This window comes from Falco biarmicus, chromosome 8, assembly GCF_023638135.1.
Source record: "Falco biarmicus isolate bFalBia1 chromosome 8, bFalBia1.pri, whole genome shotgun sequence".
NCBI classification, from domain to species: domain Eukaryota; kingdom Metazoa; phylum Chordata; class Aves; order Falconiformes; family Falconidae; genus Falco; species Falco biarmicus.
In genome coordinates this window covers 64673692-64700663 of record NC_079295.1, presented here as the reverse complement: position 1 = coordinate 64700663, position 26972 = coordinate 64673692, and the positions used below count along the sequence as shown (strand labels likewise).

At 42.2% G+C, this 26972-nt stretch overlaps 2 protein-coding genes across 8 annotated transcripts; both read right to left on the bottom strand.

The window, feature by feature from the left end:
• Positions 1 to 352: 352 nt before the first annotated feature.
• RNF14 (ring finger protein 14) lies at positions 353 to 8139 on the bottom strand. 5 transcript variants are annotated; one of them, XM_056349293.1, is made up of 8 exons: positions 8026 to 8139; positions 6850 to 7012; positions 6142 to 6293; positions 5264 to 5788; positions 4616 to 4844; positions 3791 to 3963; positions 3091 to 3221; positions 353 to 1923 (listed from the first exon to the last, which is right to left on the bottom strand). In XM_056349293.1, the coding sequence occupies exons 2-8, from the start codon at positions 7001 to 7003 to the stop codon at positions 1869 to 1871; spliced, it is 1419 nt and encodes a 472-aa protein (XP_056205268.1). In that variant the 5' UTR covers positions 7004 to 7012; positions 8026 to 8139; the 3' UTR covers positions 353 to 1868. The 5 variants fall into 5 exon arrangements, with proteins under 5 accessions (XP_056205268.1, XP_056205269.1, XP_056205270.1 ...); XM_056349294.1 differs by lacking the exon at positions 8026 to 8139 and adding an exon at positions 7894 to 7914; XM_056349295.1 differs by lacking the exon at positions 8026 to 8139 and adding an exon at positions 7733 to 7843.
• A 939-nt stretch (positions 8140 to 9078) lies between these two features.
• On the bottom strand, positions 9079 to 26555 carry HSPA4 (heat shock protein family A (Hsp70) member 4). Of its 3 annotated transcripts, none has more exons than XM_056349343.1 (19): positions 26301 to 26555; positions 22206 to 22263; positions 20402 to 20542; positions 19591 to 19713; positions 19034 to 19133; positions 18494 to 18627; positions 16524 to 16768; positions 16064 to 16140; positions 15622 to 15773; positions 14523 to 14629; positions 14059 to 14192; positions 13412 to 13593; positions 12931 to 13020; positions 12280 to 12432; positions 11650 to 11775; positions 10583 to 10690; positions 10158 to 10277; positions 9597 to 9758; positions 9079 to 9339 (listed from the first exon to the last, which is right to left on the bottom strand). In XM_056349343.1, the coding sequence occupies exons 1-19, from the start codon at positions 26405 to 26407 to the stop codon at positions 9133 to 9135; spliced, it is 2526 nt and encodes an 841-aa protein (XP_056205318.1). In that variant the 5' UTR covers positions 26408 to 26555; the 3' UTR covers positions 9079 to 9132. The 3 variants fall into 3 exon arrangements, with proteins under 3 accessions (XP_056205318.1, XP_056205320.1, XP_056205319.1); XM_056349345.1 differs by lacking the exon at positions 26301 to 26555 and adding an exon at positions 26089 to 26213 and having other exon boundaries at positions 20402 to 20478; XM_056349344.1 differs by lacking the exons at positions 22206 to 22263; positions 26301 to 26555 and adding an exon at positions 21337 to 21557.
• Between the last annotated feature and the right edge of the window lie 417 nt (positions 26556 to 26972).

Below are 26972 nucleotides of genomic sequence, written 5' to 3'. Positions count from 1 at the left end.
AGCTCAGAGCTGGCTACATCCAGTGCAGTGACCGCAGAGCAACGTCAACGATGGCACCACGTAGGAGTTAGGGGCTCGTACCTCCGAAAGGAAATGAGGGCTCATGGGTCAGAGGGCACTCTGCATACATAAATGTCCAAATATTTATCAGTTGAACACATCCTCTGCCAGCTTCACTTGAGAGCTTTGTGCAAGCCAGGTCTGGTCGACATCATTCTATGGACGACCACATGCACGAGGGCCTTGGCCCTGTAGCAGATGTGGGCTAGAAGCGATCATCACCCAGACGCAAAGTAGAGCTGTCCCACACACAACCTGTGCTGCCATATACATGCCAGACTGAAGACAAAACGGGGAGACAACTATGTTTACTGTCTTAAAGTGAATTTAGTGCATGTGAAAGGTGCAGGAAATACAATTCAAACCATACACAATGTAAACTTTCCCTACATGCTGTCCTATAGCCTAAACCGAGACAAAGAGATCCACTCTTTATCATCTCATCTTTTTAATCACTGCCAATTCTAATAGCACAGACTTTAATCCTCTGTGAAGGGAACTAAATCAGCACTCATTTTGGCCAGATTATCCGAGCATAAATTTATTTACTATCGGTCAAAACTGAGTGAGAGGTGTTTACCTTGAGTTTCTGAAGAGTATTTCAGCTCCTGAGCTATCCATCTGGACCCTGCTATTTGTTCTGAACACAGCACATGCAGTTTTCATTTCAAAACAAATATTTAGAGCATTCTGCAAGTGGAAAAACTTCTAAAAAATTAGTGGCTCCCTCCAGTAATTACTTTCACAATCACAAAACTACTTACTGAGCTTTTAGGGTAAACAACTTGGGTTTTGAAATAATTTGAAGGGCAAAAACAGTGGAAAGAAGGCATCAAGTCCAGAAGCAAAACTATCAACTAATCAAATTCCTCATATGAAGGGGTTAGTAAAAAATAAATTACTTCACCATCTGAGAAGACAAGGTAATTTTCAGTATCTTGAGGAATTCAAGTTAATATCAACTATGTATCGTATCCATAAAAATGTGTTTCAATATGTGACACACTTTTCACCCTCTCACTGGCCACATACTCAGTTCATCGCCTTAGCACTCATCACTGTCAAAATAAGGAGAGGCAACGCGAGTGAACAGAACAGCAATGCTGAGATGAGTCAGACTGATTTGAATTTGTGGAAATGGTTGTCATCCATTTTCTGCCAAAGCATTTAGTAATGCAAAGGCCCAGGCACTAGAGCCGGTAACAAGGGGGTTAGGGATAATCAACTTTAGCATCATTAGGAAGTATCAGTGACAGGGCTGCTTTTCAGAGAAATGGGTCAGGAAATGCTATAGAAGCAACAAGTTCAGCTGCTTAAATACGGAAGAAATTTTCTGTATTGAATCAGAAAACTTTCCCTGTCCAAGCAGCATCAGTTCCAGAAAGAGCACTACAGCCATAATAAAAGTGCCCGAAAACTCACAATGGATATGAGCCAAGATCCTAGAAAGGTCAGCCTCCCTAAAGGGAACTGCCAAATACTTCTATGATTTGGGGGTTCAGGTTTTTTGCTTGCTTTTAAAAAAGGGGCACCTCTTAGTAAGTATTTTCATAGTAATTTTCCAACTTCTGACTGGTTGTATTTGTCTTTAACAATCAATATGATTATTGGGGCCTTCCATGGTGATCCTGACCACAAGATGGGTAAAATGGTCTCCTTTGGTTTTGGCAACAGCCTCTGAAATGTGACTATCCTGCAGTGCAAGGTAGTTATTCTTCTATCATGTAATGGAAGTGAAAAGCAAACAAATGACACAAAAATGGAAAGCATCTGTCTCTGGTTTGTTCTGCTGTTGTTGCTAGAAAAAGCTACTGGTCTTCAACTTCCCAGAACTCACCATCAATATGCATGGCTTGAAACAATCTGAAAGAAAGCAAATAATTTACATCAGGATGTTAAAAAAGTAAAATATGTTAAAAAAACCCACAATCTAAACGTGACAAAAAATACAAAAGCAGAAAGTTTCACTATTCTTTTCCAGTATCATAAACCCCTCATGCTGCTGTCCTCAAAGTTGATTAAAATAAGCCACTCTGCACTTCTACAGCACATTACACCAGAAGGTTTTGCAGTACCTCACAAACATGTCATCTCAAGAAATCCCTGAAAATTATTACTAATCCAAAACTGCATGAGAAGACACCTAGCCCACTAGTTCCTAGTTGGTCTTTAGGCAGCAATATTCCAGCAGGCCAAGCCTGCCTGCTCCCAACAGCTTACAATCTAACCTGACAACACAGAGCTGGGCAAACAGCTGTAACATATAAATAGTGGGGCAAACAAAAGGCAAGAAAATATTTCGATAGGCAGAGATTAAGGTAAATGGACAGAAAAAAGAACACCAGAACAAAACCAGAAAGGAAAATGGGGTAGGAAGTGAAAAAATTCCTGTTGGGAGAAGGAATGGTGAAAAGAAGGGCCAAGAAGAGAAAAGTAATGCCTGTCAGGCACATCTGTTACAGCAGAACACAGTGGAGGACTGAGTGAACTACTGGTATTTTGACTTCTGTATCCAGGCACTGCATGTCACCGCAGTGGGCACAGGACCCAACGGAATACACACAAACGCAGAGGCTGCCACTACGACTCCTCTCTGACCCGCCTGCCCTTTCGCTCGGGCTGACAGTAGCGGCATCCTTTGTCTCTGGATACATCCCTAATAGAGATGACATAAGGCAAGTTTGCAGCTTTTTAGAAGCAGCTCTTACCCAAAACCTTGTGCTGCCCCTGAGCATCTCCAAGGAAACTTCACTACAGGCTGTCTCCCAGTCAGAGGCAGCAAATAAAGTATTAGGAACAGGCCCAGAAGACTTCTCTAGAATTTATAAACCAAAAGTTCTTAAAAAGCAAAACCATATCCCGAATAACTCCTGTTTTTTTATTGTTAGTGTTGAGTCCTTGTCAGTGTAAATATTTGAAAGAAGAAACCGTGTAACTACAGATTTCAAGGTAAGAATAATCTGGGAGAGACTATAAGAAAAAGGAGAAAAATAAGTGGCACAGCACTAGAAGGGACACGTCAATACGTACCTGTTAAAGCACGGGGAAGATGGATCGTTGAAGTGCCTGTATGGGTTCACCCTTGACAGAGAACCCATACAAAGCCAGCAGAAATACTGCATGCAGCCAGTGCACGTCATTTTGTTACAGCCATCTAGTTTCTGAGGGGAAGAAAACAAGAAACAGCAGTAACAAAATCAGTCAGGCCTGCCTCTATGTGGTAACAGTCCTCAAAACCGCATCAGCTAATGAATACATTTTATACCAACTCTATTGTAACACTGGTATCTTCTCACCCTTCAAAAGAAGTAGGGGCTAGAATCAGAGAATTGTGAATTGGCTATAACACTAGTAATACTGGAAATTAACATTTTTCTGAAGCTAGTTTTATCTCCTGGCCGTAGCCTGAAACAGCAGTAGCCTGAAACACAGGGAAAACAAAAGGGATTCATATGGATCCATAGTCAACCTGGATCTTTTTAGTACTGAGTCTGAACAGTACCAGTTGCTATATTTACTCAAGCCCCTGAGCTCCAGAAACATCACCTTTTCTACAGAACACAGACAGAAATGGAAAGTTCTCATACTGTTTCCTAGAAATTTACCTACCCAGGTGAACTTGGAGGCTACAAACAAATCTCTGTTTCAGCCTAAATAAGATCTGAGTCGATTTATGTTAGTAACCCTCAACAGTAACTATGATCCTTCAGCCTTTCCCTTCCATGCTTACCTCTATAGGAGTCCCACAGCAAGGGCAAGACTTTGAGTTCTTTTCTAGCCATTCCTTACTCTCCATCTCCTCAAGGGCTTTCTGAATCACCCGTTTGCCATAGCGTTGTTCCAAAAATCTTTTACCTGCCTCATCTGCTTCTAGATACTCATTTCGCAATTCCATTAATTTCTCTGGAAATAAAATAAAACAAAACAGCTTTTGTAATATATTATATAAAGATGACCAGCTAATAACAGCATGAAGTATTCTCGAAGGAAACTAACATCACTAATTAAAAAGCAAGTGCAACATTAGAATACATAAGAAAAAGATGAGACTATTAAAACCCCGCTACCCCAAAATTCAACTGTTTTACACCATTTCATTATAATAAGAGACAAGTCAATGGTATTAGAACAAGTCTACAATGTAAAATAAATGGAAGAATGGAAATATTTTTTCTGAACATACATTTAATGAAACTTTGTCACTGGATTTTGAGGTTAAACAGGCAGAGTAGCATCCACCTAATTCCAGCATCAACTCTGACAACAGAAAGTAGTGGATTCATAGGAAAGGTTAAAAAAGGGCACATATAAAATTATTCTTTCCCTGCTATGGCCCCTCAGCATTTGGCCATCAGCAGTTTAGGGACCTCCTGAGCTGTGGCGTGTCAAAGGAACAATTTTTAATTGTCAGCAACAGACCTACTCCAAATGAATCTGCCTGATCTTTTAGAAAGCTCACACAGTGATGAGTTTCCTTGCTTCATTTCTGACTTCCAGTCTTTTTCACATGAGACTTAACTGCTTCTCGATCCACTTCTGAAATACGATGACTCACCTGCGGTGACTTTACACGGAGAGACCCCATGGTAAGTCATCCTGCAGAGGGTACAAAAAGCATAGTTGCAACAGGAACACATGCCCATGGTGCAGCCCGGTTCCTGCATGACCGGTGTCTGGCAGCCCGGGCGGGGGCAGTACACTACATCCGCCATCAGGTCCAGGCTGGACTGCAGAAGCAGGCGGTCATAGCGCGCAAACAGCTGCTCTCCAACCAGCTCTTTCACCTAAGCAAAGATCAAAGACAGATTGTGTGCATCTGAAATTCTGAGCCGGCAAGCTTCAGCAAAAACCAGCAAGTCAATGAAAAAGTACCTACAGCTGGTATGAATCCACTTTATAGTCTCCCGTGGGTCATGAAAATACTCCTATAAATGCTATTTTAATAACAATTAATCACACGAAAAGCATGCAGTGTTGAATGCAATGGGACACTAATTCAGACCTCTGACCAATGCCAGTACTAATAAAGCAGGCAAAAGTGATCTGGTTTTAAGTCCGATGCCTCTGTGTGGCTCAGAGCATGAAAAAAATTTCCCTGGGGATATTCATTCACAATGCTCACCATGAAAAGCCACACTTTGTCTTCTGTAATTATTGGCAAGTTAGCAGAATGCCACCACCCTTGCTTGCACACTTCTATTACCTGGCCAGGAGTAGCAACAGAAGAACACTTCGGTTCCGGGCAGTTGAGGCAGCGGACCTGACCATCCCTGATCTGTATTTCAAAGTAGTCCTTCAGGCAGGCTTTGCAGTACACGTGGCTGCACTCGATGAAGTACATACACTCACTACCCAGCTTCTCACAGAAGCAGATATTGCACAAGTACATCTTACTGTTAAAGCACTTCCTCCTCTGAGCCTGATCAAAGTCCAAGATTTCCCTAATCAGACTCGACAATGATTCCACATCCTGTACAGCTCTTGCATCAATGACTTCTTCTTTGGCTGCGGCACAGCCTGCTGCACCACCACTATCCTCGCTGTCAAGAGGGACCAAAGGTGTCCTGCTCTGCCCGCTCCCTGGACAGCACAGTTTTAGCTCGTATGGGGAGGAAATATTCAGGTAATTCAGTGTTTCTTCCTTCAGAAACTGCATCCAGGCAAATAAGACCACACAGCCTCGGTTCTCTTCCCATACATTGTCCAAGTGTTTGCAAAGAGCACTGAGCTAGGGAAGAAAAAAACATTCCAGATTTCAGTAAGTTCTGACAACTTGTTACCATCTTCCTCCCCTCCCACAGCCAGCCTTGGTGCACACTTAAGATTTCAGATTCTGGAGGGTTTAATATATACAGAGAATACACATAAAATAATGCTCACAGATGCAAACTGTCATTCCTCAGAATGGTGACCAAACACAAACGGGTAGGAAAGAAAAGAAGAGCCAACTAAAAGAGTAATTGTAAATGTGTCTTAATTTTCCTTTCATCTACTATATTAACATCCCCCAGAGCACTGTTAATTATGAACTTGCTCATGAACACAAAAGCTCTGTTAAAATTTTAAAACCATTGTGCAAACCTGGGCCTGGGAGAGCCATTTCCCACTGAGGGTGAACGCCGGTGGGGAGGTTGACGGGTAGTCTGGTGGGAGCTCAAAATTCAGCACGAGAGGAGGCAGAAAGCAAACGGTGTACTCAAACCCACCGCTCTGCAGGTTCTCCGGGGAACTGTCTGAATCAGAGACAATTGAGACAGCTTGAGAAATAACAAGAAAGGAAAAACTAAGGAACTGCACCTGTTTATGACAGCACCCAATATATGTCTTTTCATTTGATAGATTTCTGGGTTTAAAATTATTTATCCAACTGTAAATAACAAAAACTTCTCAGTGCAGTAAAATATCATGGGTTTGCGTCTATACGATTAAAACAGCAAACCCTAGGACTGTGAAATACAAGATCCTGCGCAAACCGAGAACCTGGAAAGACTTATCCTCAAGGGGAAAAAAAAACCAACACCAAAACTTAATTATTCCAAAGGCATACTATTACTCATCTCTTAATTTTAAAGCTCAATAAAGAAATTATATATATATTTGATGAAACCACCAGCTCGGGTATAAACGCCAGGAACAGCACAAGCACAGCACAGGGTCGGTCCTGGTGCTCTCCATGGGTGCTCCTACACATTGCCACCACAGCGACCACCGCAGCAACCACCATGCGAGTACCAGACAATCGGCTCGGCACAACCTGACGCTGGGGTGACACAGAACATCGCAACTCACCGCTCACGAATACTTTGAAGTTTTGGGGTAACTCCAGACAAATTCTTGTTTCTCCTCCTTGGGCAGACTCGGCTCTCTTGAACTCATCTTCGTCATATATGCTAGCCAAAGCCAGCAGCTCGTCCTCCTGAGCTTCTTTGTCTTCTGAAGACATTTAAATTTCCTGTGGAGTTAACACCACTCTACAACATCAACCAAGTTAACACACCCTATTCAAATTGTTAATTTTGGTAGCTATTTTATACTACTATAAGATTTAGAAATCAAAGTAAGTGATATAAAACAAGGTAAAATATAACACAGCTTTTTTTACAGGTTCAAAAATATCAATAGCTTGATAAAATAAAAAAAGCACCTTAAGAGAACATTGGAAAGTCAAAAAGCAGACCGTAAATAAGTGTTGATGGCCAAGGACAGCTGCAAGGCCGGGCGGGGGGGGGGGGCGGGAAACGGTGAAATACACCAACGGCAAAAGCGGCGGGGCACAATCCGTGAGCGTGTGAAAGGGACAACGGACCCGAAGGCAAGCACCGGGACCGGGGCCGCGGCCCAGCGCCCTGCACCAGGCGCGGCAACAGCCCCGTGCGCGCAGCGCCGCTGGCGGCGGCCGGGGCCTCCCGCGCAGGCACCGGGCGGGCGTGGGACCGGGACCGCGGGCCGCAGCTGCCGGCCGGGCCGGGCTGGGCTCCCTCCCTTCCCGGGGGTCCCGGGGCCTCTTGCCCTTACCGGACGGGGGTCCCGGGGCCCGCCCGCGCTGGCCGGGAGCGGGCTGGCGGCGCTGCCCAGGCTTCGCGGCCCCCGCGCTCCGTCCCGCAGCGCCCGGCGCCGTGCGACCCCTCCCGGCGCTGTCGTTGCGCGGGCCCGGGCCCGCCCGGTAACTCACAGCACCGATACGATCGTTGGTATTTTCCAGCTCCCCGGCGCAGGCTGCGATGGCCGCGGCCCCCGGGCCTGGCAGCCCGGCAGGGCCCCCCCGCTCCCCGCCGGGGGGCAGCAGCCCCAGCACCGCGCGGCGCAGGAACGAAAGAAGAAACAGAAACAAACCGGAAAGAATCTCCAAGCCCGCCCCCACCCCACCGGGGGCAGCGCGGCCGCCCGGGGCTCTCGGCCCGCCGAGGCGGAGAGAGGCCCGGCCCGGCAGCCCCGCGCTACCGCCCGGCCCGGCCCGGCGCTCACCTCGGCCGCAGGCAGCCGCCAGCGGGCCCGGGGACTGCGAGGCGGCAGCTCGGCCCAGCCGCGGCCGGCGCCGCGGCTGGGGCGGCGCAGGGAGGGGGCGGGGCAAGGGCGGTGGGCCCGCCCGGCCCCGCAGCGCCCCCGGCGGCTGGGAGGGGCGGTGGCGCCGGGCGCGGAGCTCCGGGGTCCAGGGCTGCCGCTGGCACCGAGCCCCCCGCAGTAGCGGCGGCGGCCACCCGACGGCATCCAGCGCCTTTACTCCTTGCAACTGCTGAACGCGCGGCTCAGCGCTGGGCGGTAACACGCAGATCAACGTTTGCAAGTTCAGTGACAATCAGCACTAGAAGCAAATCATTGTATAAAGCTCATAGGAGTAAAAAAACCCAAAAAAACCCCCACACACCACACAAAACCCTAACGTGTCAGATGTTTTCCCGGGGAAAACAAAACACGCCCCAGCATTCCCAAGGAGGGCCTGATGGAAGCAAGCACATCCCCTCACAAAACATTAGAAACAAGTCAGAACCGACCAGACCAGCCGTGTAGGCAGCTGACATACAGGTGGTCGCTCCCGTTACACGCAGCTAATTTAGACGAGTGAGCAGGGCCTAATGAGCTGGGCAGGAGCACTTCCCTGCCTCCGCACAGTGAGCACCCGGCAGCTGGTGCCCTCGGGGGCAGCCAGGGATATATAACCCCACTGCTCCCCCATCCCCCAACTTCCCAAAGCTCCTGCAACTACGAATCGGGTGCAAGTCAATTACTCTAGAGTGTTCCCAGCAGCACCATAGAGCAGCTGCTATAAGGAGGAAGGGCAGAGAGCCCTGCACCGAGGCACAGCCCTGCAGTGACCAGACAGAATCAGCTGGTGGCTGTTTCCACAGCTCTATCGGGAACACAAAAACTTTTAAATACAACAGCAACAGCCTGAGCTCATGTGACTGGGGCACTAGCTCCCTAGGCATTCTGACCTGATGCACTGACCAAAGCTCTCCAAGAGTTACGAGGAGTGCTGTGGTATTCACTTGCTTCAACCTGTATTTAGAACATACAAAGTTGACAACTTAAAGCTTTATTGTAGTTTGCAATAATATAAACAAGTGCTGAAATTCAGTCAATGTCCATTTCAGGAAGCTTCTTCTCTGTGGCTGTGGGGGCACTGGCAGCAGTGCCCTGGTCAGCAGCCTGGGACCCAGTGCTGGCTTCTCCCTGCCCTTCCACCGGGCCGTTGGGCTCTGCTGGCTTCTGTTCCTCCTTGGGGAGTTCAACTTTGGGTTTTGGTTTTCTGACTATGGGATTACAAATACTTGTCAATTCCTAGAAAACCACAGAAATAAAAAGAAAAAGCCTGTTAGAAATTTTTTATTTACCAGCAGTTGTACCTGAACCTCTTGCTCATGCTCACTTTTGACAGCACCAGGTGGATATTCAAGTCATGGCTGATGCTCCCCAAGACAAGTTTAAGAGATTAACACCCAACCACCATCTTTCTAACACAGACTGCTCAGCTCAGTTTCCCTCTGACCACAAATATAAGGATTCATGGAAACAGAGGATTATGTAGAAAGACTTACTTTAGTTTTAGCTTCTATGTCTTTAGCTTTTATAACTGGGTCCAAAGTAAGACTTCTCTTGTCTTGAAGATTAAGTTTATTGTTCATCCACTCCATAGCTTCATTTGCACTCTTCTCCACTTTAGCTACATCTGCTTCATCTAGATGGTCATATTGTTCATCCTGAAACAGCCAAATCAGTAGTAGCTGTGCAAGTATTTGTTTTGAACATGTAATCTGTGTGCTTATTTCTTCACACTTTTACCTTCAAAATACTAAAAAGACTATTTAGCCAGAAAGCTGTTCTGGTTAGCAAAGCAAGTAAAGCTGATCACCCACAGCTCTAATCTGAGAAGTGAAGTTCTGCTGCTGACATTTTCCCTCCATGAGGAAACCAACACCTGATTAGAAAGACCATCAAGTTCTCAAGCCAGCATCCACTTCTGAAAATACCATAAATATGGGAAACTCACAAGCTAGCCAGGAGGTTGTACCAGCTTTTTGTCTGGCAGAGCTTACTCAGAACTCCGAAGAGATCTGTACCACTTCCTTGCATTTGCCAGAAATTAAGTATGGAAATACCTTAGCTTTGAATGCAAGAACTGTTTTCATGTACTGTTGAATTTGCTTTCCCAAGTCATCAAATGCTTTTGGTCTTTCCTCCGATTCTTGAAATCTTGCCTGAATAGGTTGACCCAATGCCTAAACCAAAGCACAACAGGTATCAAAATCCATGCAGCAACACAGTAAGATTCTGCAAGATCAGACAGGAAACACCAACATTCCTGAGCTCCCTGGAACAGACAGGACTGAGTCTCCCTCAACCCTGTAACATTACAGGTCCTTTGGAGATCTGCTCCTTGTATACTTCGTAAGCAAACAAAGTAGCTACCAGTGCTTATCTCTGAATCAGCAGACCCATGGCAGCTTCTGTGTGAGGAAAGTTCTCCAAATTCAGTAGTTCTCTAGATTCAGTAAATTCCTATTGGAATGCCAGAACTACTTACCTTCAGCTCTGCCAACTTGTCAATGTAAATTTGCTTGGGTTGGTCTTCACCATCTTCATAAAGCCAGTTTTCTGTATCTTCCAGCTTCAGTGTGAAACTATTCCGATCCTGAAGTAATCCACACAAAATAGATAGGTGAGGATTCTATTAGATGGCAGACAGTATGAAGTATTTGGAACCTTTCTGGAAGGGTTACATTTTTAGAGCGTAAAGAACTGTCTGAAACTATCCTATTCAAGTGAAAAATAGTAAGTAAAATCCTTCAGTTTGGCTTTGTGGTGGAGAGCAGGCCAGAGGAAGCACCATCCACAACACCCACTGTTCACATCAATACTGCCGCATAAAAGCCTGTCTTCCCCCCTTCACATTTTCATCATCACTGTACGAGCAAGTCACTGAAAAGAGGAAACTCTTCAAAGGTGTCATGAATCTCACTTAACTTTCTCCAGTTTTAGCTCCAATATGGGTATCTAGGCTCTGCAGACACCCTGCTGGCAAGGCTCCTGCTATAATCTTTGAGTGATTCACCCGATTAGTGCAGTCGCCTAGCTTAGAATTCTATTAATTATACACCAAGTTCCTTCAGTACAACAGGGAGAGCTAATTAATAATATCAAGAAATTTTTAGGCAACCTGTTCAGATGCAAGTGCCCAGATTTAGTCTGACTAATCCCACCTATTATGTTCCTAGCTATGGTGGTTTGGTTTTTTTTTGTAATCTTAAACTGTCACTAAATACTGACAAAGGGTCCAAATAGAATAGGTTGCCTTGAAACAATTGTGCAAGTGTTCCTACTCTGTTTCAGTCTGCAAACACATGCTCTGATAATATCTTTATTGCTGCAACTGTTTTGGAAAAGAGCACCCAAAATATCCTGGGTACCACCTGCTTGTACTTGGGCCACATTTAGGTTATCTTCATAGCCAGAAAGCTTAAAAGCTATTTCTCCAAACAAAGTCTGAAAATAGTTTAATAACTTCAGACTTTTATTGGATACTGTGTTTTAGACTATAACTGTTCACTGTAACAAAATGTATTAGAGTACAAACAAGCTAGTAATACTTACATCTTCACTAACAAATTTCTCATAAATACCACAGAGTTTGTCTCTCATATCATACACATATTCTTCCACTGCATTCTTGGCATCATTCCTCTCTTTCTCAAGCTTGTCCTGCATTATCATTTTACCCTGTAAACAAGTTGTAAAATTAGTTAACTAATGAGTTAAATAATTAACATTTATTACCAGGATACCTTGTTAGCAAAAGCGTAAGTTTGACATACTGTGATTTACAGAACTGTTTTAAACAAAGCACATACACAAAAACTAAATTTCAGTTTTGGTGGGATATCCAGCACAGTATGGAACAATCTTGCTCTGGTTGAGCAACCTTCACCCTGATGGTAGCAGCCAAGTATCTTGGAACTGCAGGTGATTTTGGAGATGACCACCCTGTGACCTAGCTTTCCTGCAGAACACCTCTTTAGTAAGAGTTATGGCATTCACTTTACAGGAAAAATGTATTTTGGCTCCATGAGGCACTGTTGTTCACCTCAAAAACAGACAACAAACCAACCACCCATGCAACTGGTGTGTTTTTCCCCCTTGATCACCATTAACCACGTTTAATGAACAGCAAAGTTTCTGGAGCCCAGCTAATAGAATTTTTAGCTTTGGCAAGTAAGAGTTTACCTCATTCTCAATGAATAAGTTCAGCATGTCTTTCCCTATCTGCCACACCAACTGATTCTCAATGGGAAGGTCCACCGTAGTAGTCTTTACTTTTGCCTTCTTGGCTTGAGGTGGTTGATCCACTTTCTTGTCTTTTGAGTCAGCCTGAGAAGTCTGAATTGAAGGAATACATCTGAAGTAAAAAACTGCATCAAAGTTGAATATTCAAGACTTACAATGGAAAAAGTGTTACTGAGTTAGTACACCTCAACATCAGAGCTACATACTACCCTGGCATTCTGACACTTCAGCTGCTGAAATCAGAGACAATTAGCACAGCTACTGACCCTTTCAGGGCACACTGACTACATTCACAGGGCAATGGTGCTTGCAGTAGAACACTATTCTAGTAAGTTACTGAGAACTGAATGATTATTTCTTTTACGAACAGGAGAGTTCACCCGTTTTATCAGTACATGCCACTTCACAGGTCTGCAATTATCCATGCCACTCATGTACTTCTACAGCTCTAACTGCTAGACTACAAATATATGCAAATAGAAGTTTAGCTTCCAGAGCTACAAAGGTATCAAATATGCTCACACACTACATGTGCTCATAAGTCTTCCAGAAGTATCCTGTAAGGAAACAGAAGTCTGAAATGTTTGTTACCTCCATTTCTTCAGATTCTGCCTTATTTTCAGGCTGGGCCTGCTGTTGTTCTTCAGTCTTTTGTTGCTCTTCCTGGTCTACCTGCATCTTCTGAAATTCATAAAGAGATCCAATTTGACATATTAGAAGACTCGTACAACAATGATTGCTTCCATTCCTAGGCTGATCACTTACACCTAATGCTCTTTGGGCAAAATAAACAGAATGAAAACTGAAGTAGAGCCTCAAGGCAGAAATTATAAGCTTCTAGGCTTATAGGCAAGCAACAGCTCCATGGTTAAGAATTTCATCTATACCTCACAGTCCTGGTTTCAAGAGTTCTGTCATTGCTGTAACATACTTAAATTAGTGCTTAATCACACCTTGATAATTAGTTGCTGGACAGGTCTACTAAATCCTTATACAAGTCTTAGAACCTTCCCAGACCCTGGGCAATTGTGCTTCAGTTTTCTAAGTAACTAGGAGCAACAAAATTTATTACCTCCTCCTCTTTTGCATGCTGATCCGTCTCCATAGGCTCTTCACTCTCATCAGATTTATGAACCTCCACTAAAGATGCACTTGAAACACTGAAGATACCATGGATGTTTACTCTGACTTTGACTTTCACTTTTGAACTGGATCCATCTGTTTGAGGAGTGACTTTCTGAACCAAGAAGTGAGCTAAGCAAAACCAGAGAAAAAACCCATACCATTTGATTAACTTAATCACTAGATGTAAAGTAAAACCTAACTGTTTCTGACAATGGATCACTGCCACGTGCTCAGAGGATTGTCAAATCCTACTGAAGTCAAACAATTCAATTCTTTACTCAGCAATGCTAGGATACATGGCTACTAGAAATTCTCTACAGTACACTGTAAAAGCTAGTGCTACTTGTATCAAAGCAAGAGACTGCACAAATCTCAGTATGCCCCTTTCACATTTGTTCCAGCATTAGGATGCTCTTTATTTAACCTACTTGTCCATAAAATTTGTTACTCTTTTACTGTGGATCCCTGAATTTGGAAACCTATCTCTACAGCACTGGCAGTAGATTGCCCTTTCCAGGCTATGTAGACAGCAGAAAGTACCAAACATGTATAAGACACTATTAACAAAGCTTAAAGCTATAGAATGGTCTTAACCTATAGCAGGATCTGGGTAAGGCAGCTCCTTGGGAGAACTGTAGTATGCCTCAAGAGTAAAAGGTTCCTTTCTGTAGAATGTGAGGACCTTAGAAAATGGAGCAGCATGGTTCTTGGGAAAGACCTCACAGTCACTGCAAGAGAAGACAGCATTTATTCACTATGTGGAATAATGAATCCAATGAAGTTAATAAAAATTTTTATATACTCATATCTTAAGGAAAAGCTTTTTGAAGAAGTGGTAAAAGCCTAACATTTTAGGTTAAAGTAAGACCAACAGCCACACAGGAAGTGCTAAACTGCCACTCAATACTTTTTTCGAAAGTTAGTGACAGTAGAAAACAAAACAAAGTATCAAAATTTGATTTTTTAAACAGGCACTGTTTCTAAAAGCATTATTTACTCTAGTTGTCATCACTTAGTTTTAGGATGTGTGTAATCATACAAGAAGATTGAGCTTTTACCTTAACCCTTCTTCTGCTGGTGAATTCCATCGTAAAGAAATAGAATATGGTATCAAATCCGTGATAGAAAATTCTCTCACTTTGAAAGCCGGGGATAAAATAGCACACTGAAAGAGCACCAAAACCGTATTACAAACATTCAAGCTTCAGGTGAATAGCAGTTTAATTCAGCAAGCAGCTATTTATGCTGCTTAATATGTAGATTTACTCTAGGTTAAGAGAGACTAATACTGATAGATGTGGGATCTGCATAATAGGCACTGGAAGCTTGTATATACCCTTCCTTGTCAGGGAGCTGTTACACAGTCTGTTCACTCTGAAAATGGAAATACACAACGTTTAGAGTCATCATGGTGTTTGGTTTGCCAGGGTTAGGCTACCAAATTTTTAGTGCCAACATAAGAAGTCAGAAAATTAAATTTACTTTTTAGAGTGACAGTAATACCAGGCTTTTTGCCTACTGTAACACAAAATTATCTTTAAGCAGATTCCAACAGCTAGTTCATACCATTGATGGAACGGAGCTGTAAGCACACATTAAACATTTGAAGAGAGAAATGAGGTGATCAGGGCAAAATGAAGGTACATTTAATAGGTGGTAGCACTAGTAAAATACTTAACTACTGCTTAAGCTATTTAACAGTGATTGACTCCAGCTCAGGGAAAAGGTTTCCATCAGCAAGAACAGCTTTCACTTCCATCTACATTAAGCAATTGCCATATCACAAGTTGACAGTGCTGTAAGAAACCATACACCACAAAAACCCCAAAACACTCCAGTTTCTGCATGTTTAACCTAGGCCCCCAAAGGAGCCTAGAAGAGAAAACATGAGAGCTTTATCAAACTCCCAGTTTCCAGCCACAATAGAAGCAGTGTACACGTTTCATCAAGCTACACTGATCCACCGATTTGGCTTAGAACAGCACAAAGGAATCACCTGAGCTGCTATTCTCATTCTTCCAACCACTTTCCAAAAGCTTATCTGAATGCATTCTATGATACACATTAAGTATCTTTCATGTTACATGTGGACTCTGGCTCAAATATTTATGGATTTCAGTAAAAATACTCACAGCTAAAACAAACAGCACTTTTTACCTGCAGTGCACAACCTCGTGCAACAGCCTCATCCGCATTCAAAGTTGTACTGACTTCTTTGCCAAAAAATTTACTGATCTTCTCTTTTACAGCAGGGATTCTTGTGGTACCACCGACTATTTCTACTGCATAAATATCTTCCTTCTTTAACTCTAGAAGGGAGTCAGACAGGTTTTACAGATTAAGTGTTTCTACATTTTTTTAATATCCTGACATCATAAACTAGAAGTTTTATGGAACAAGCTTAGAATAATGGTTGGTCTGTAAGTTTCTAAGCAGTAAGAATTTCAGATCTTAGCTTGTGCAAGAAGTTTTAGAAAGCCTGTAACTGCTAAGCAAGAAATTGTTCGCTATGCTAAAACCATCTGTCCAGGTTCTGTCAACACCCAAAGGAAGCCTGTCTCCTTTCTGTATGCAGAATAGAGAATGCGCATACACTTACTGGCTTGCTCCAGCACACTGCGAAGGGGTGGTTCTACTCTTGCAAGGAGTCCATCACACATCTCTAAAAATTTGCTTCTGTTGGAAGAAGCCATAAACAGAGCTGCAGTATACCATAAGCAAGTTAATACTGCAAATACAACAGGATGCCAAAATTGAAAAAAACGCCATTTTAACTACATACTGCAGTGTCTTCTGCCCCCAGTCCTAGTTTTATATTTATTTAGCACATTCTCCCAGACAAACTTGGTTTTAGTAATCTAGATGCAACATCCACAGCCCTGCTCTTAACTCAAGGCCACTGACCAGTTTCTAAACATCATTTTGATAAGCACCTCTGCATGTTAGGACTGGAGGGAAGTATAAAGTGCCAGTTCTTACACCTCCTAAGTTTCTTTCTTGACCAAAGCAACCTGAACAAAGGGCACTAAAGCTTACATTTGAAAAAGTATAAGCGTTACCTGTTCATTGTTCCAGAGACATCTATGTCATTCATGAAGCATTCTATGTTCATCGGGAGATCAGAGGCATTGGCACTCATCAGTTTTTTCAGTTTTTCACATTCCTGGTATAGCCTCAACAACGCACGAATCTTTGACTTGATATCTAGTTTGTATTTCTTTCCAAATTCTTCACAAAAGTATTCAACTAACATCTCATCAAACTTCCTGCCTCCAAGTGTTGTATCAAATGATGTAGCAAGAACCTTAAAAAAAATTTAACTCTTCAGTAATAGTGCAATTTGTCATTATCTCAGCAAAACCAATGAGAACTTAATGTCAAAGCATTTGTTTCACATGCAGCCCAACTTTAAATCAAAGCACGTATTCCAACATTACTATGGAGGAAGACTTATACTAATGTGACCGTAACAGAAAGAAACCCATTACAGCTCACTTTTATTCTGCCTCTGCCATCACCAGTGATAAGCCTCACCTAGAAGCCTAATTTATCCCAAACAACAAGCCTATGTCCTATACTCATCTTTCACATTTCATGCACACTGCTGGCAACAATTAAGCTATTCTTCTATTTCAGGGCAATTCAAGTAGCAATTGCATTACTAAAACCTGATAGTTTATGTGGATCACAACTTCAGTAATAGCTGTACACATCTTAAGAGATGCTTTATTTTTAAAGCCTAAAATTTCCTCCTCCAGGAGGAGGAAAACAAACCCAAGAACACACACATCTGCCATCTCAAATGCTAAAAAGCAGCCTTAGGCACCCAGCCGTCCTTCAGTGAGGTGACAACTTTCAAAAGAAATTTAGAAAGATTGTGTTAAGCCTTGCCCTATTTGCTTAGTAATTTGTACTCTTAAGCAGACCATCAGAGTTTCCAAATTCTGCTTAGCCACTGTCAGTTTGAATCATATCCCAGTTTTAATATTTGATGCCTCACAAGGCTAGAGCATGCCTACACCAAGCTAAAAATAAAACATTAAGAGATTGTTAGTAACTTTTGCAAATAGGTGCTTAGTTCTGATGAAGGAATTATCTGCAAAGAACATCTGTAGCCCATCCACCTCAGCTGATTTACTCCTTAAACATCTATTCCTAAAAAAAAAAATTTACAGTTCACAAGAAATCATTCTGTTGTAGGATTTCAGTACAGTATCACATTATTCTCAATGCACCTTAAGACTAGATTTGGTCTCTACACAGTTTTAGCTGCCTTGCCATCCAGCTCTCCATTCTATACTCAAAAGCATCCCTGCCATACTTCTATGGTTTCAAAGTTTAAATGACAAATCCGAGAGGAACATGATGTAGGTTGTTTCCTCACAGGATGGAAACAGAACCACAACAAAACTAACGTTTTCAGCTTTCTCCTCATTTCACTACCTCAACCTTTAAAGTTTGTGTTTCTCTAGCTGATTAAGAGAAAGTTACTGGAACTGCAGAAGTCCAGATTGTCATCACAAAAAAAGCCAACTAAGAAATGCTACTATTTGCTGGAAAACAATAATACTTTGGCAACTTACACTTAGAAGTAGACTAACTCACTTTACTTCATTTGCAGCTTAAAGTAATTAAGAATGTTTTTACTACATGAGCACCATGAGTGTTAAAAAAAGTCACTTACACCATTCTAGGAATTCCTAGTTTAATGCTAGATCTCATTACTGAGCTGAGTATTTTTGAAAGCAGCATTCAGTGAGATAATTTCCAAATAAACAATTGAATCCAGTTTTTTTATTCTTTGCTAAAGTCTGCTGATTAAGGCATATTTGCTTCCTCCACATACTACTCAAAAGCTCTCTAGTTCCCTGCCCTACTTAACTCCAGACAAAGTGCTGTTTTAAGACTATGAATTGAGCTGTCTGGACACACTTGTGTCAAGACAGGCAAGCCTGCCTGTCACCATCCATGTAGGCACTGATGAATGTTTCTACTGGTAATTAAAATGGATGCATAACAGACTGTTTACTTTCAGTTTTCCTTTGTTGAATGCACAAACAGAAACTTGATATGCAGAATGCCCCATATCCACAAAAACAACATTCCGTGGCTTCTCTTCCAAGGCAGGCAGGTCTTGCTTATAGATTCCATATGCTAGGGCAACTACACAGAAACAAGTTGAAGAGTATAATTAGGACATTGTTTTGCAATTCCTTAAAAAATAAATGGTACATCAGCAAACAGCATTAGCATTTCATCTTATTTTTCAAGCTACAGAAATCAGTATCTCATTAAATGAAATTCCCAATGCCAAAGGAACATGAAAGAACACAATGCAGCTAGTAGGAAGGGCTACGCTGCTTAAAAACAGATATTCAAGAAATATCTTTATGCCTCTAAAGCAATGAAAAAACAGACCAGAGATTAAGAAGCTTTACAATCAACTAATCAATTTTCAATTTACAAAACCAGCAGTAATTCCAGAGGGGCATGGATCACTGACAGATTAAAAGCCCTTTTAGCTAATAAACCCACAACATTAAGTGAGGGAGAGATAGTAAGGCATTACCTGCAGTTGTTTCATTTATCAGTCTCAGACAGTTGAGACCAGCGATCTGTGTAGCATCCATCACAGATCTTCTTTCCGCATCTGTGTAGAAAGAAGGAACCTGCAAGAAGATTAGACAGCTAATAATAGCATTTAGAAGAGTAATCTTTAGCTAATAGTTACAAGTGTGTATAGAGAGCCAGTATAGAGTCCAGCTGATGTACCCTTCAGATTTAGTGTTAGTTTCAGTTGCAACAGAATAAGCACAGAAGACATTACATGAGGACAAAGTTATTTTGTGAATCTTTTTCCATTCTGTCCTGCAAGCCACTCATTTTAGGAGTAAAGAACCAGAAAGAGGTATAAAATATTATTTATGCTTCTCATTAGCAGCAATTTAAGACATTTTACCATTAATGAAGCAAGTCCAGTTTTGAAGAAAAAACATGTGAATAAGATCCAGTTTTAAACAGAGCAGACAAATACCTGAAATTCAGGTTTCACAGGCAATTTAATACTGCAGTCATCTCAGTTTAAGATACTAATCAAATACGTAAAACTTACTATCACATACTTACAGAAACAACACAGTCAACTACAGGCTTCTTAAGTGCATTCTCAGCAGTCTCTTTTAGTTTGGTAAGAAGCATTCCTGTCACCTGTTCAATAGTAAAGTTTCTTTCTTCTCCCATATACATGGCCTTCAAATAAAAATTGTGCACACATTACACTACAGCAAAAACCATGTTCTACAAACACAAGAAACAGATGCAAGGAACTGTTTTTACTAAGAGCAAGCTTAAGTAGTAATGCAGCTCTATACAACCTTCTCTTCAATAGCCTAGCTTGTGCAGATCAGTTTAGAAGATAAACACTGGAATGCACATGTAAATTCACATACACAGATTTTGGTTTTTTTCTTTTAATCACAACTGCTAGAAAATGCCTAGGATGCCTTTTCCCCTACTGTTTTGGAGTATAATAATGTTATGGCTAAAATCCTAATCAGAAGTTCAGCCACTGTTGAAAAAACCCAAATCTTTAACCACATCACCTGAAATACTAAGCTGACTCCTTACACACCCTTGTAGCATCTGGACAGCAGCTAAGTATGTATACTGGTCAAGCAGCTCGCCTTCCAAATTCACCATAGGAAGAAAGTACTGCTAAAGCAGTTCATGTGGGACCAGCTCTGCAAGGCAGAGAAACTAACTAAAAAAAAAGTCTCACCTAATACCTGGTGAGACTACCTGCATCATTAGCCTTTTATTCCTTATTTAAGGCTTTTCATCCACAAGGGTACACAAACTACATCAAGCAGATTCAAAAGAAAGAAGGAAACTGATAAAGTTTCCTCCTCTGGCTCTTTGTCAAGTATGCCAGGCTTACCTTGATGCCAGTTGAGCCTGCTGGCAGCTGGACAAGTTCATACGCAAGGCTTGCTTTTTCAGCTTGAACAAAGGGATCTGAGAATGCACGACCATGAAATCTTTTAAAACTTTGTACTGTATTCTTTGCATTTGAAATAACCTAAAGGAAAAGAAATCTTTAATACAATATGTCAGGGAACATTTGAATTTCAAACAGAAAACAGAGCTTTGTTATCATGCTTCTTTCACCATAATATTTTTGTCAGTTGTATCTTAATGATATCAAGGTAGTTGCTAGAAGGCCGCCTCCCTCTGACTGCTCAGGTAACCTACAGGAATTTTAGACTTAAAATAAAATGTATGCTAGAAAGCAGAGCCAAGATTCTATCAAGAATTTTTTAACACACCACTCAGTTTCATAGTTTATGTGTAGGAAACACTTTACAAGTGTTAGCAAAGCATCTTTCTCCATTCATCTGTTTCCTACCATCCTACCTTTCTATTGTGCTGCAGCCAGTAATTTTGCAAACATAACAAGCATATTGATGTAAGCTCCAGTTCAGGTGCATCACATGCATGTGACAGTCAACAGATTCTCACAAAACAGCTCAATGACCTTCATCATGAAGTTTTAAAGAGTCAAGAGGGCCTCAAGACTATACTGTCAACTTGATTCAACTGACAAAAGGTGTATTATCTTTTATTAATAGCAGAGATCAGTGCAAACAGAGGTGAAAAATAATTATAGATTGTTTTCATGTAGTGCAAGTAAACTTTTTAAATTCTTTCCTTTACATTACAGCAATACACATCCTGAAAAAAACTGCAGGAGTTGACAAAGCACACAAGCACTGTACCACATAACATTTACCTGTGATTCAGTTTCAGTCAAGTCTCTATTTCCTAAGTAACCTGGTTTTGATTTTCTGTAGGTTTAGTTTCTGCAGGACGTACCTCATCTCTACTGGATCTCTGTATCAATGAATTTCTTTAACTAAGCAGACACTCAATTCCAGAAAAAACATCTGTATTTAGTTCTAGTACAGTTGTTCTGTTCTTGAATAACATGGTTGTGTCCAGTCATTTTTGTATTCTAGATAATGAATCTTCACACATCTCTAGGTATTTTAGGCTAAGAAAAACCAAGTGTTTGAATAGTCACTTCCTGTAGAGGACTTCAAAAAAAAATAATGTTTTATAGGGGTTTCACAGCAACACAAGATACAATACAGCAGGACCCAAATGTCATAAGCCAGACAAGTCAGCTTAACTTCTTCTCAGTCCTTAAATCATATTTATCTACCTACACCAAGAGAAACTTAAAAGTATGAGCAAGAATGCTCAAGATATTTAGGTTGCAATACAATAACAAAGAGTCAAGAAAGCTACACATACTTTACATTCAAGTGTGTCCCCTTCCAGCCAAAACTATGCACTTAATGGAATTCTACAGAATGTAGTCACATAATTAAAAGCTATCGTAACACACACAAACTGGAACAAGCTAAGGTAGGGTGAAACACTACTGCTTAGCTTTAGAACTTACATTTGCAACCAAAAAAAGAAATCCTGATAATACTGATTTTTTTAAGAGGTGGGGGTTTTGTACATTTCACTATGTACAATAACCAACCCTTAGATTCCTATCCAAGATGACAAAGCAGCATTACATGCTGAACAGCTGAATTCAGCTCAGCTGTTCGTTACAGTTACAGAGACACTAGGACACCAGGTCAGAGACATTTGTAATCTTCAGTGATAAATACATTCACTAATCCGATTCTTGACTACTGCAGTTGCTTTTACCCAAACTATACACTCACCTGGCTTTTAGCTGCAGCACCAATTGAGCGATTCTTGGGTCCAAAGGCTATACATGATCTGTAATAACAAGAAAGATGGCCAGTTAAGTGATTGCTAGAACTGCACTGCATCTCTTTCTTAAGAAGTGTTGATAATAATCAGACTAGAGATTCTTAATGGACCAAATACTGTTTAAAGTAAGTTGGTCCCTCACTGCAACATGTGCACGGAACATTCTGTGAATTCTGGAAAGAAAAAAGCACTAAGTTCAATTAGAACAGCAATGCTCCTCACTGCAAGATAGCACCAAACCCAAGCTTACTCATGCTACTTCAAGCTTTACAGCTATGCAATAATTGGGTAGAGTCCCTTTATCTCAGTAATTACCCATAAATCTAAGCCACTCAAAGCTGTTTGCTAATCATACAGGAAATCTGCAACTGTTCAGAAGAAATACATGAGTTAAATCAGATATTAAGAAAAACCTTCCTACACACCTATACCAAATGTAACTAAGCTTCCAGCTTTGCAAACCCCTTCAAGAGCAGGAAGAAAACCTGCACAGAAAGATTGGTGTTTATGAGTTTCGTCTGTACTCACTGAAATAATGTAGATAACAGGGGAAAAAAAAAAATCATACTTTACTTCAAACTACTTTGTGACAGCCTGTAGCTCTGGAAGAGACAAAGAAAATCCCTCCTTTTTGGAAAAATTCATAGTCCTGTTAAGCCTTTTGATTTAGATATCTAACAAAATTAAATCCAGCCCCCTAATCCAAGTTCCTCATACCATTGAGGTGAACTTACTGGGGGAAAAAAATGCTATTAGTCAAGCAGATCTTTACCGTTCATACAACATATTAACAGCACAATTAAGCTACCCTCTATGCAGCAGGTCAAGAATTTGCTTTACAGCAGGATTATGCCTTAAGAAACAAATTCCAGCTCAGTCTGAGGTTTAGAATTGGTATTCCAAATAGAAATTGTCAAAATCAGAACTGAAGACTAACTAGTGATATAATTGCACTGGTTTCATATCTTCTTCCAATTTATTAATAACTTAAATTAAAGAAGGCCCACCCTAAAGCCTATGCTGCAAAAGAATTAACAGATTCATTCAGAAATGTTATTTGAAACAATTATTCAAGGATCACTTCACAAGAAGTGAGGAAGTTCTATGCTAAGTAGACCCTAAGGCCCATACTAAGGGAACAGGAGCTGCGGAGCGTACAGCTAAAAAAAATATCTAACAGGCCCTGAACAGAAAGGTAGTTATTAATTCCTTCCTGTAGACCAGGGTAAATTAAGACAAACATAAATTGTTGCTTTTCTCCTGGACAAAAAAAAATTCCATCTGCTTCACTGCTAAATTCACAAGCCATCAGCCCCCATTCACCACAAATCCACTAATTTAGATTATAGATTTCTTTAAGCCTGCCAGACTAAAACCTCAAGGTAGAAGCCCCCCCTCCACAAAAGGAGATATACAGTAATCAAACATACAGGCTTCCATATGATATACAGAGAATAAAACCCTTAAGCACATACATTATTCTTAAATATGCTTGGCTTTATGAACAGGCAAGTGTCTCTGGGGAGCTGCAGCTAGACAGGTGGGATGTTTTTACTTGGCCCTAGTCCTTCCCATTCTGTCCACCCCAACCCTTGTACAGAGTTGACCCTGGCTCCTAACAGCGTTGGGGAGCCACAGAGGGACACAGCACAGAGGTAAGTTAAACTGAAGAGAGGGGTAAGGAAGAACTTTCAGCCAGTCTCATTCCCCAAATCAGTTCACCACAGCTAACTCATTAAAGACAAGTTATACTATTACATGGTTTACTGGAAGTTGAGTAACTAACCATAGCATTTTAAGTAGAAACAATCACAGTGAAGGTCATCAGAGGTCTAATGGAGCAGCTTAAGCAGAGCTATGAGCTCTGTTAACACACCTGCAGGCACTACTTCACCCCAACCCTCACACCTGATATCACCTTCTCCGAGGACCTTCCCTGTCACACTTCCTCTACACTGAGGGTCTGCACCAGCTTCCAAAGATCAGTTACACCTCTTTAACTTAAGTCCCTTCATCTCTAGGGAGATAATGAAACTACCTTACATTTTTTACTACCTTTCTCTCTACCACTTTCCTACTTTAAGAATTATCATATTCAAAGACAAACATTTTTGCACTGCTTTTGGAGATACAAATTCAAGTTTTACAGGATTCTGGAAGAATTCATGTAGCATTATAGAAGTTCAGTGACAGCATCATCTGTGCTACTGAACTAAGTACAATACATTCACAGTATTGTTTACCAATACAAATGATTATAATAAGATGTATCTGCTAATCCTTCCCAAAACTTGTATGTCATAGAAAACAGTTTTTAACCCTGACCATAGGCAGAGTCCTAAGGCAACCCATCACAACACCTTACACAACTTTCCCCACAGGTCACTGTAAAGAAATGCTAAGTACTGCTTTCCTGAACAAGGCTTTCTGTTTAGAGATAGCCACTTAATTGTTAAGGATTTATTTTAATATTACAGAATGTTTTTCTACATTCCCTCAGAACAGTACTTGAGGATTAAAGTCCTGTGAAAAGCTATCATTTTCAATATGCTAATATTTTCCAATTTCACTTCAGCCTTTCATAACTGAATTATTTTCTGAAAGATGCATTGGGTCAGATACTTTGTATAGCTCATCTCCTTCAATGAGTGCTATTTGTGTTCATACCTCAAATATACATAAGCATAACTCCAGCTTCCTGAGGGCCAGATACCTAGAACTATTAGAAGACTGCTAGAAATTTTAAAAAAATAGCTTCTTAGTACATGTCATCTTTAAAACTTCCATATTATTAGGAATACTTATGAAACTAGTCCTTACTCTATCACAGGTACCAAATAAAGTTTCCTTCTCTGTTTATTCATTGCTTAGTGACAGTAACAGGCACAGAGCTAAAGTAGTGTTTAATGAGGAGCAAGGTCATTTTATGGCTCCAGTGTTTATAAACAGATGTAAGAGATCTAAAAAAACCCCAAGCAACTACAAAACAAGAAAAACCCCAAAGACAACGCAATTATCTCACAAGACTGCCATTTACTTCAGTATCTGCTTAAAAATAAAGAGAAGATATTGAAACACTTTAATACAGCTTTCCGAGCAGTTCCCTTTCAGATCTGATGCACTGGAAGTTCCTTTTGCACCTTTATTTTGCAACTCATTCTTAGAAGAATTTTATCCCAGTTCTCCCTCTCCTTCTTAGCAAGTTTCTTGATAGAAATAGGCAGTGCACACTGTATTGAAAAATGTGTTGGGAGCCCTATTTATGTAAGCAGAGTTAAAATATACTACACAGGTTGTAAAGTATAACGTGTTTGAAGACCAAGTTCACCAGCAAACTGCACTACTGGTCAGTCCCCTTCGCAGGGAAACAGATGCCTGACACTGTATATCCATTCACATTCTGCTTCCCTATCCCCTCCTCAACTCAGTGCCTAGTTTCAAGCGAGGGTTTAAAAGACCGGTTACGCCAAGCAAGTGCAATTACTTTTTTTTTTTTTGAGAAGCCCTGTCGAACAAAGAGACACACAGGCTGAAGGGAAGGCTGCTAAGAAGCTTTTCCAAGCTCGGACCCAGCGGCAGGCCAAGGCGCTCGCCCAGAGCCACTCGCAGCTCGCCGCCCCAGCCCAGCGGCACGGGGGGCAGGGCCCCGCCTGCAGAGCGGACAGGCATGCCGCCGGGAGCGCCCAGCACAGAAACCACGGCTCTTCGGTCCGGCACCAGAGACTGGACTGCTTTCCGTCCTATTCGCGACGCCCATCCCCTGGATGGTCACACAGCCCTGCCCCAGGGGGACAAACTGATCACACTACACGGAAAGGCGCGGAGGCTCACCCGGCCGCCTCTCCCCGTTCGCCTCATGACATCGTTTCTTTCTCTCAGCACTCCGGAGGCCGTTCGGCCCGGCCCGCTCCCTTCCCGATAGCGTGCCGCCGCAGCAGGCCCGTGCCCCGCGGGCGCCTCCCCTCAGCGGGAGGCTGCCGCCTCAGCCCCGCACCTCAGCCAACGGCGGAAAAGCGGCGCGGCCCGCCCCAAGCCCCACTCACGGCGTACTGCGGTCGCTATACTCGTTAGCGACGGTCTCGATGCCGCCAGCGCGCGCCACGGCCACATAGCAGCTCTGGAAACCCAAATCGATGCCCACCACCGACATGGCTACAGGAAGCGAAAGGACTGAGACGCCTGAGGAGCGGCGGCTCGGCCCGTTTAAATGCGCGGCGGCGGCGGGCGCTGCCTCCTCGGGGCGGGGGGACTTCTCGAAAGATCCCGTCGCGCCGCGGCCGAGCGGAGCGCTTAAAGGAGGGGGGCGAGCTCTCGCGAGACTGCGCTCAGGCGCTAGGGCGCAGGCGCGGGAGCGCGCCCGGGGCGGGGCTAGCGGCGGTCACGCCCCTCCGCGGCGGCGGGGCGGGCGTCTCGGCCTCCCCACTCGGCTTCTGTGGGTTGTTTTACTCGCATAGTCTTCTAAGAATTGGAGAAAAATGCGACAAAGTCAGAACTTGGCAGCACTGTAAAGGGCTGCGTGTTATTTCTTTTTGCGGATGAGGCTTTAAGGAGGCGGCCGTGGCTCTCGGCACAAACAGAAAGGCCGTTTTATTTAAACTATTTGTTTTTCCCTGTGGTGTAATGACCTGATTATAACACACCAGGCCTGAAGGAAAACAGATTTTATTTTTTATTATTTTTTAAAGTTACAATTTCTGGAAACAGATTTAGCAGAG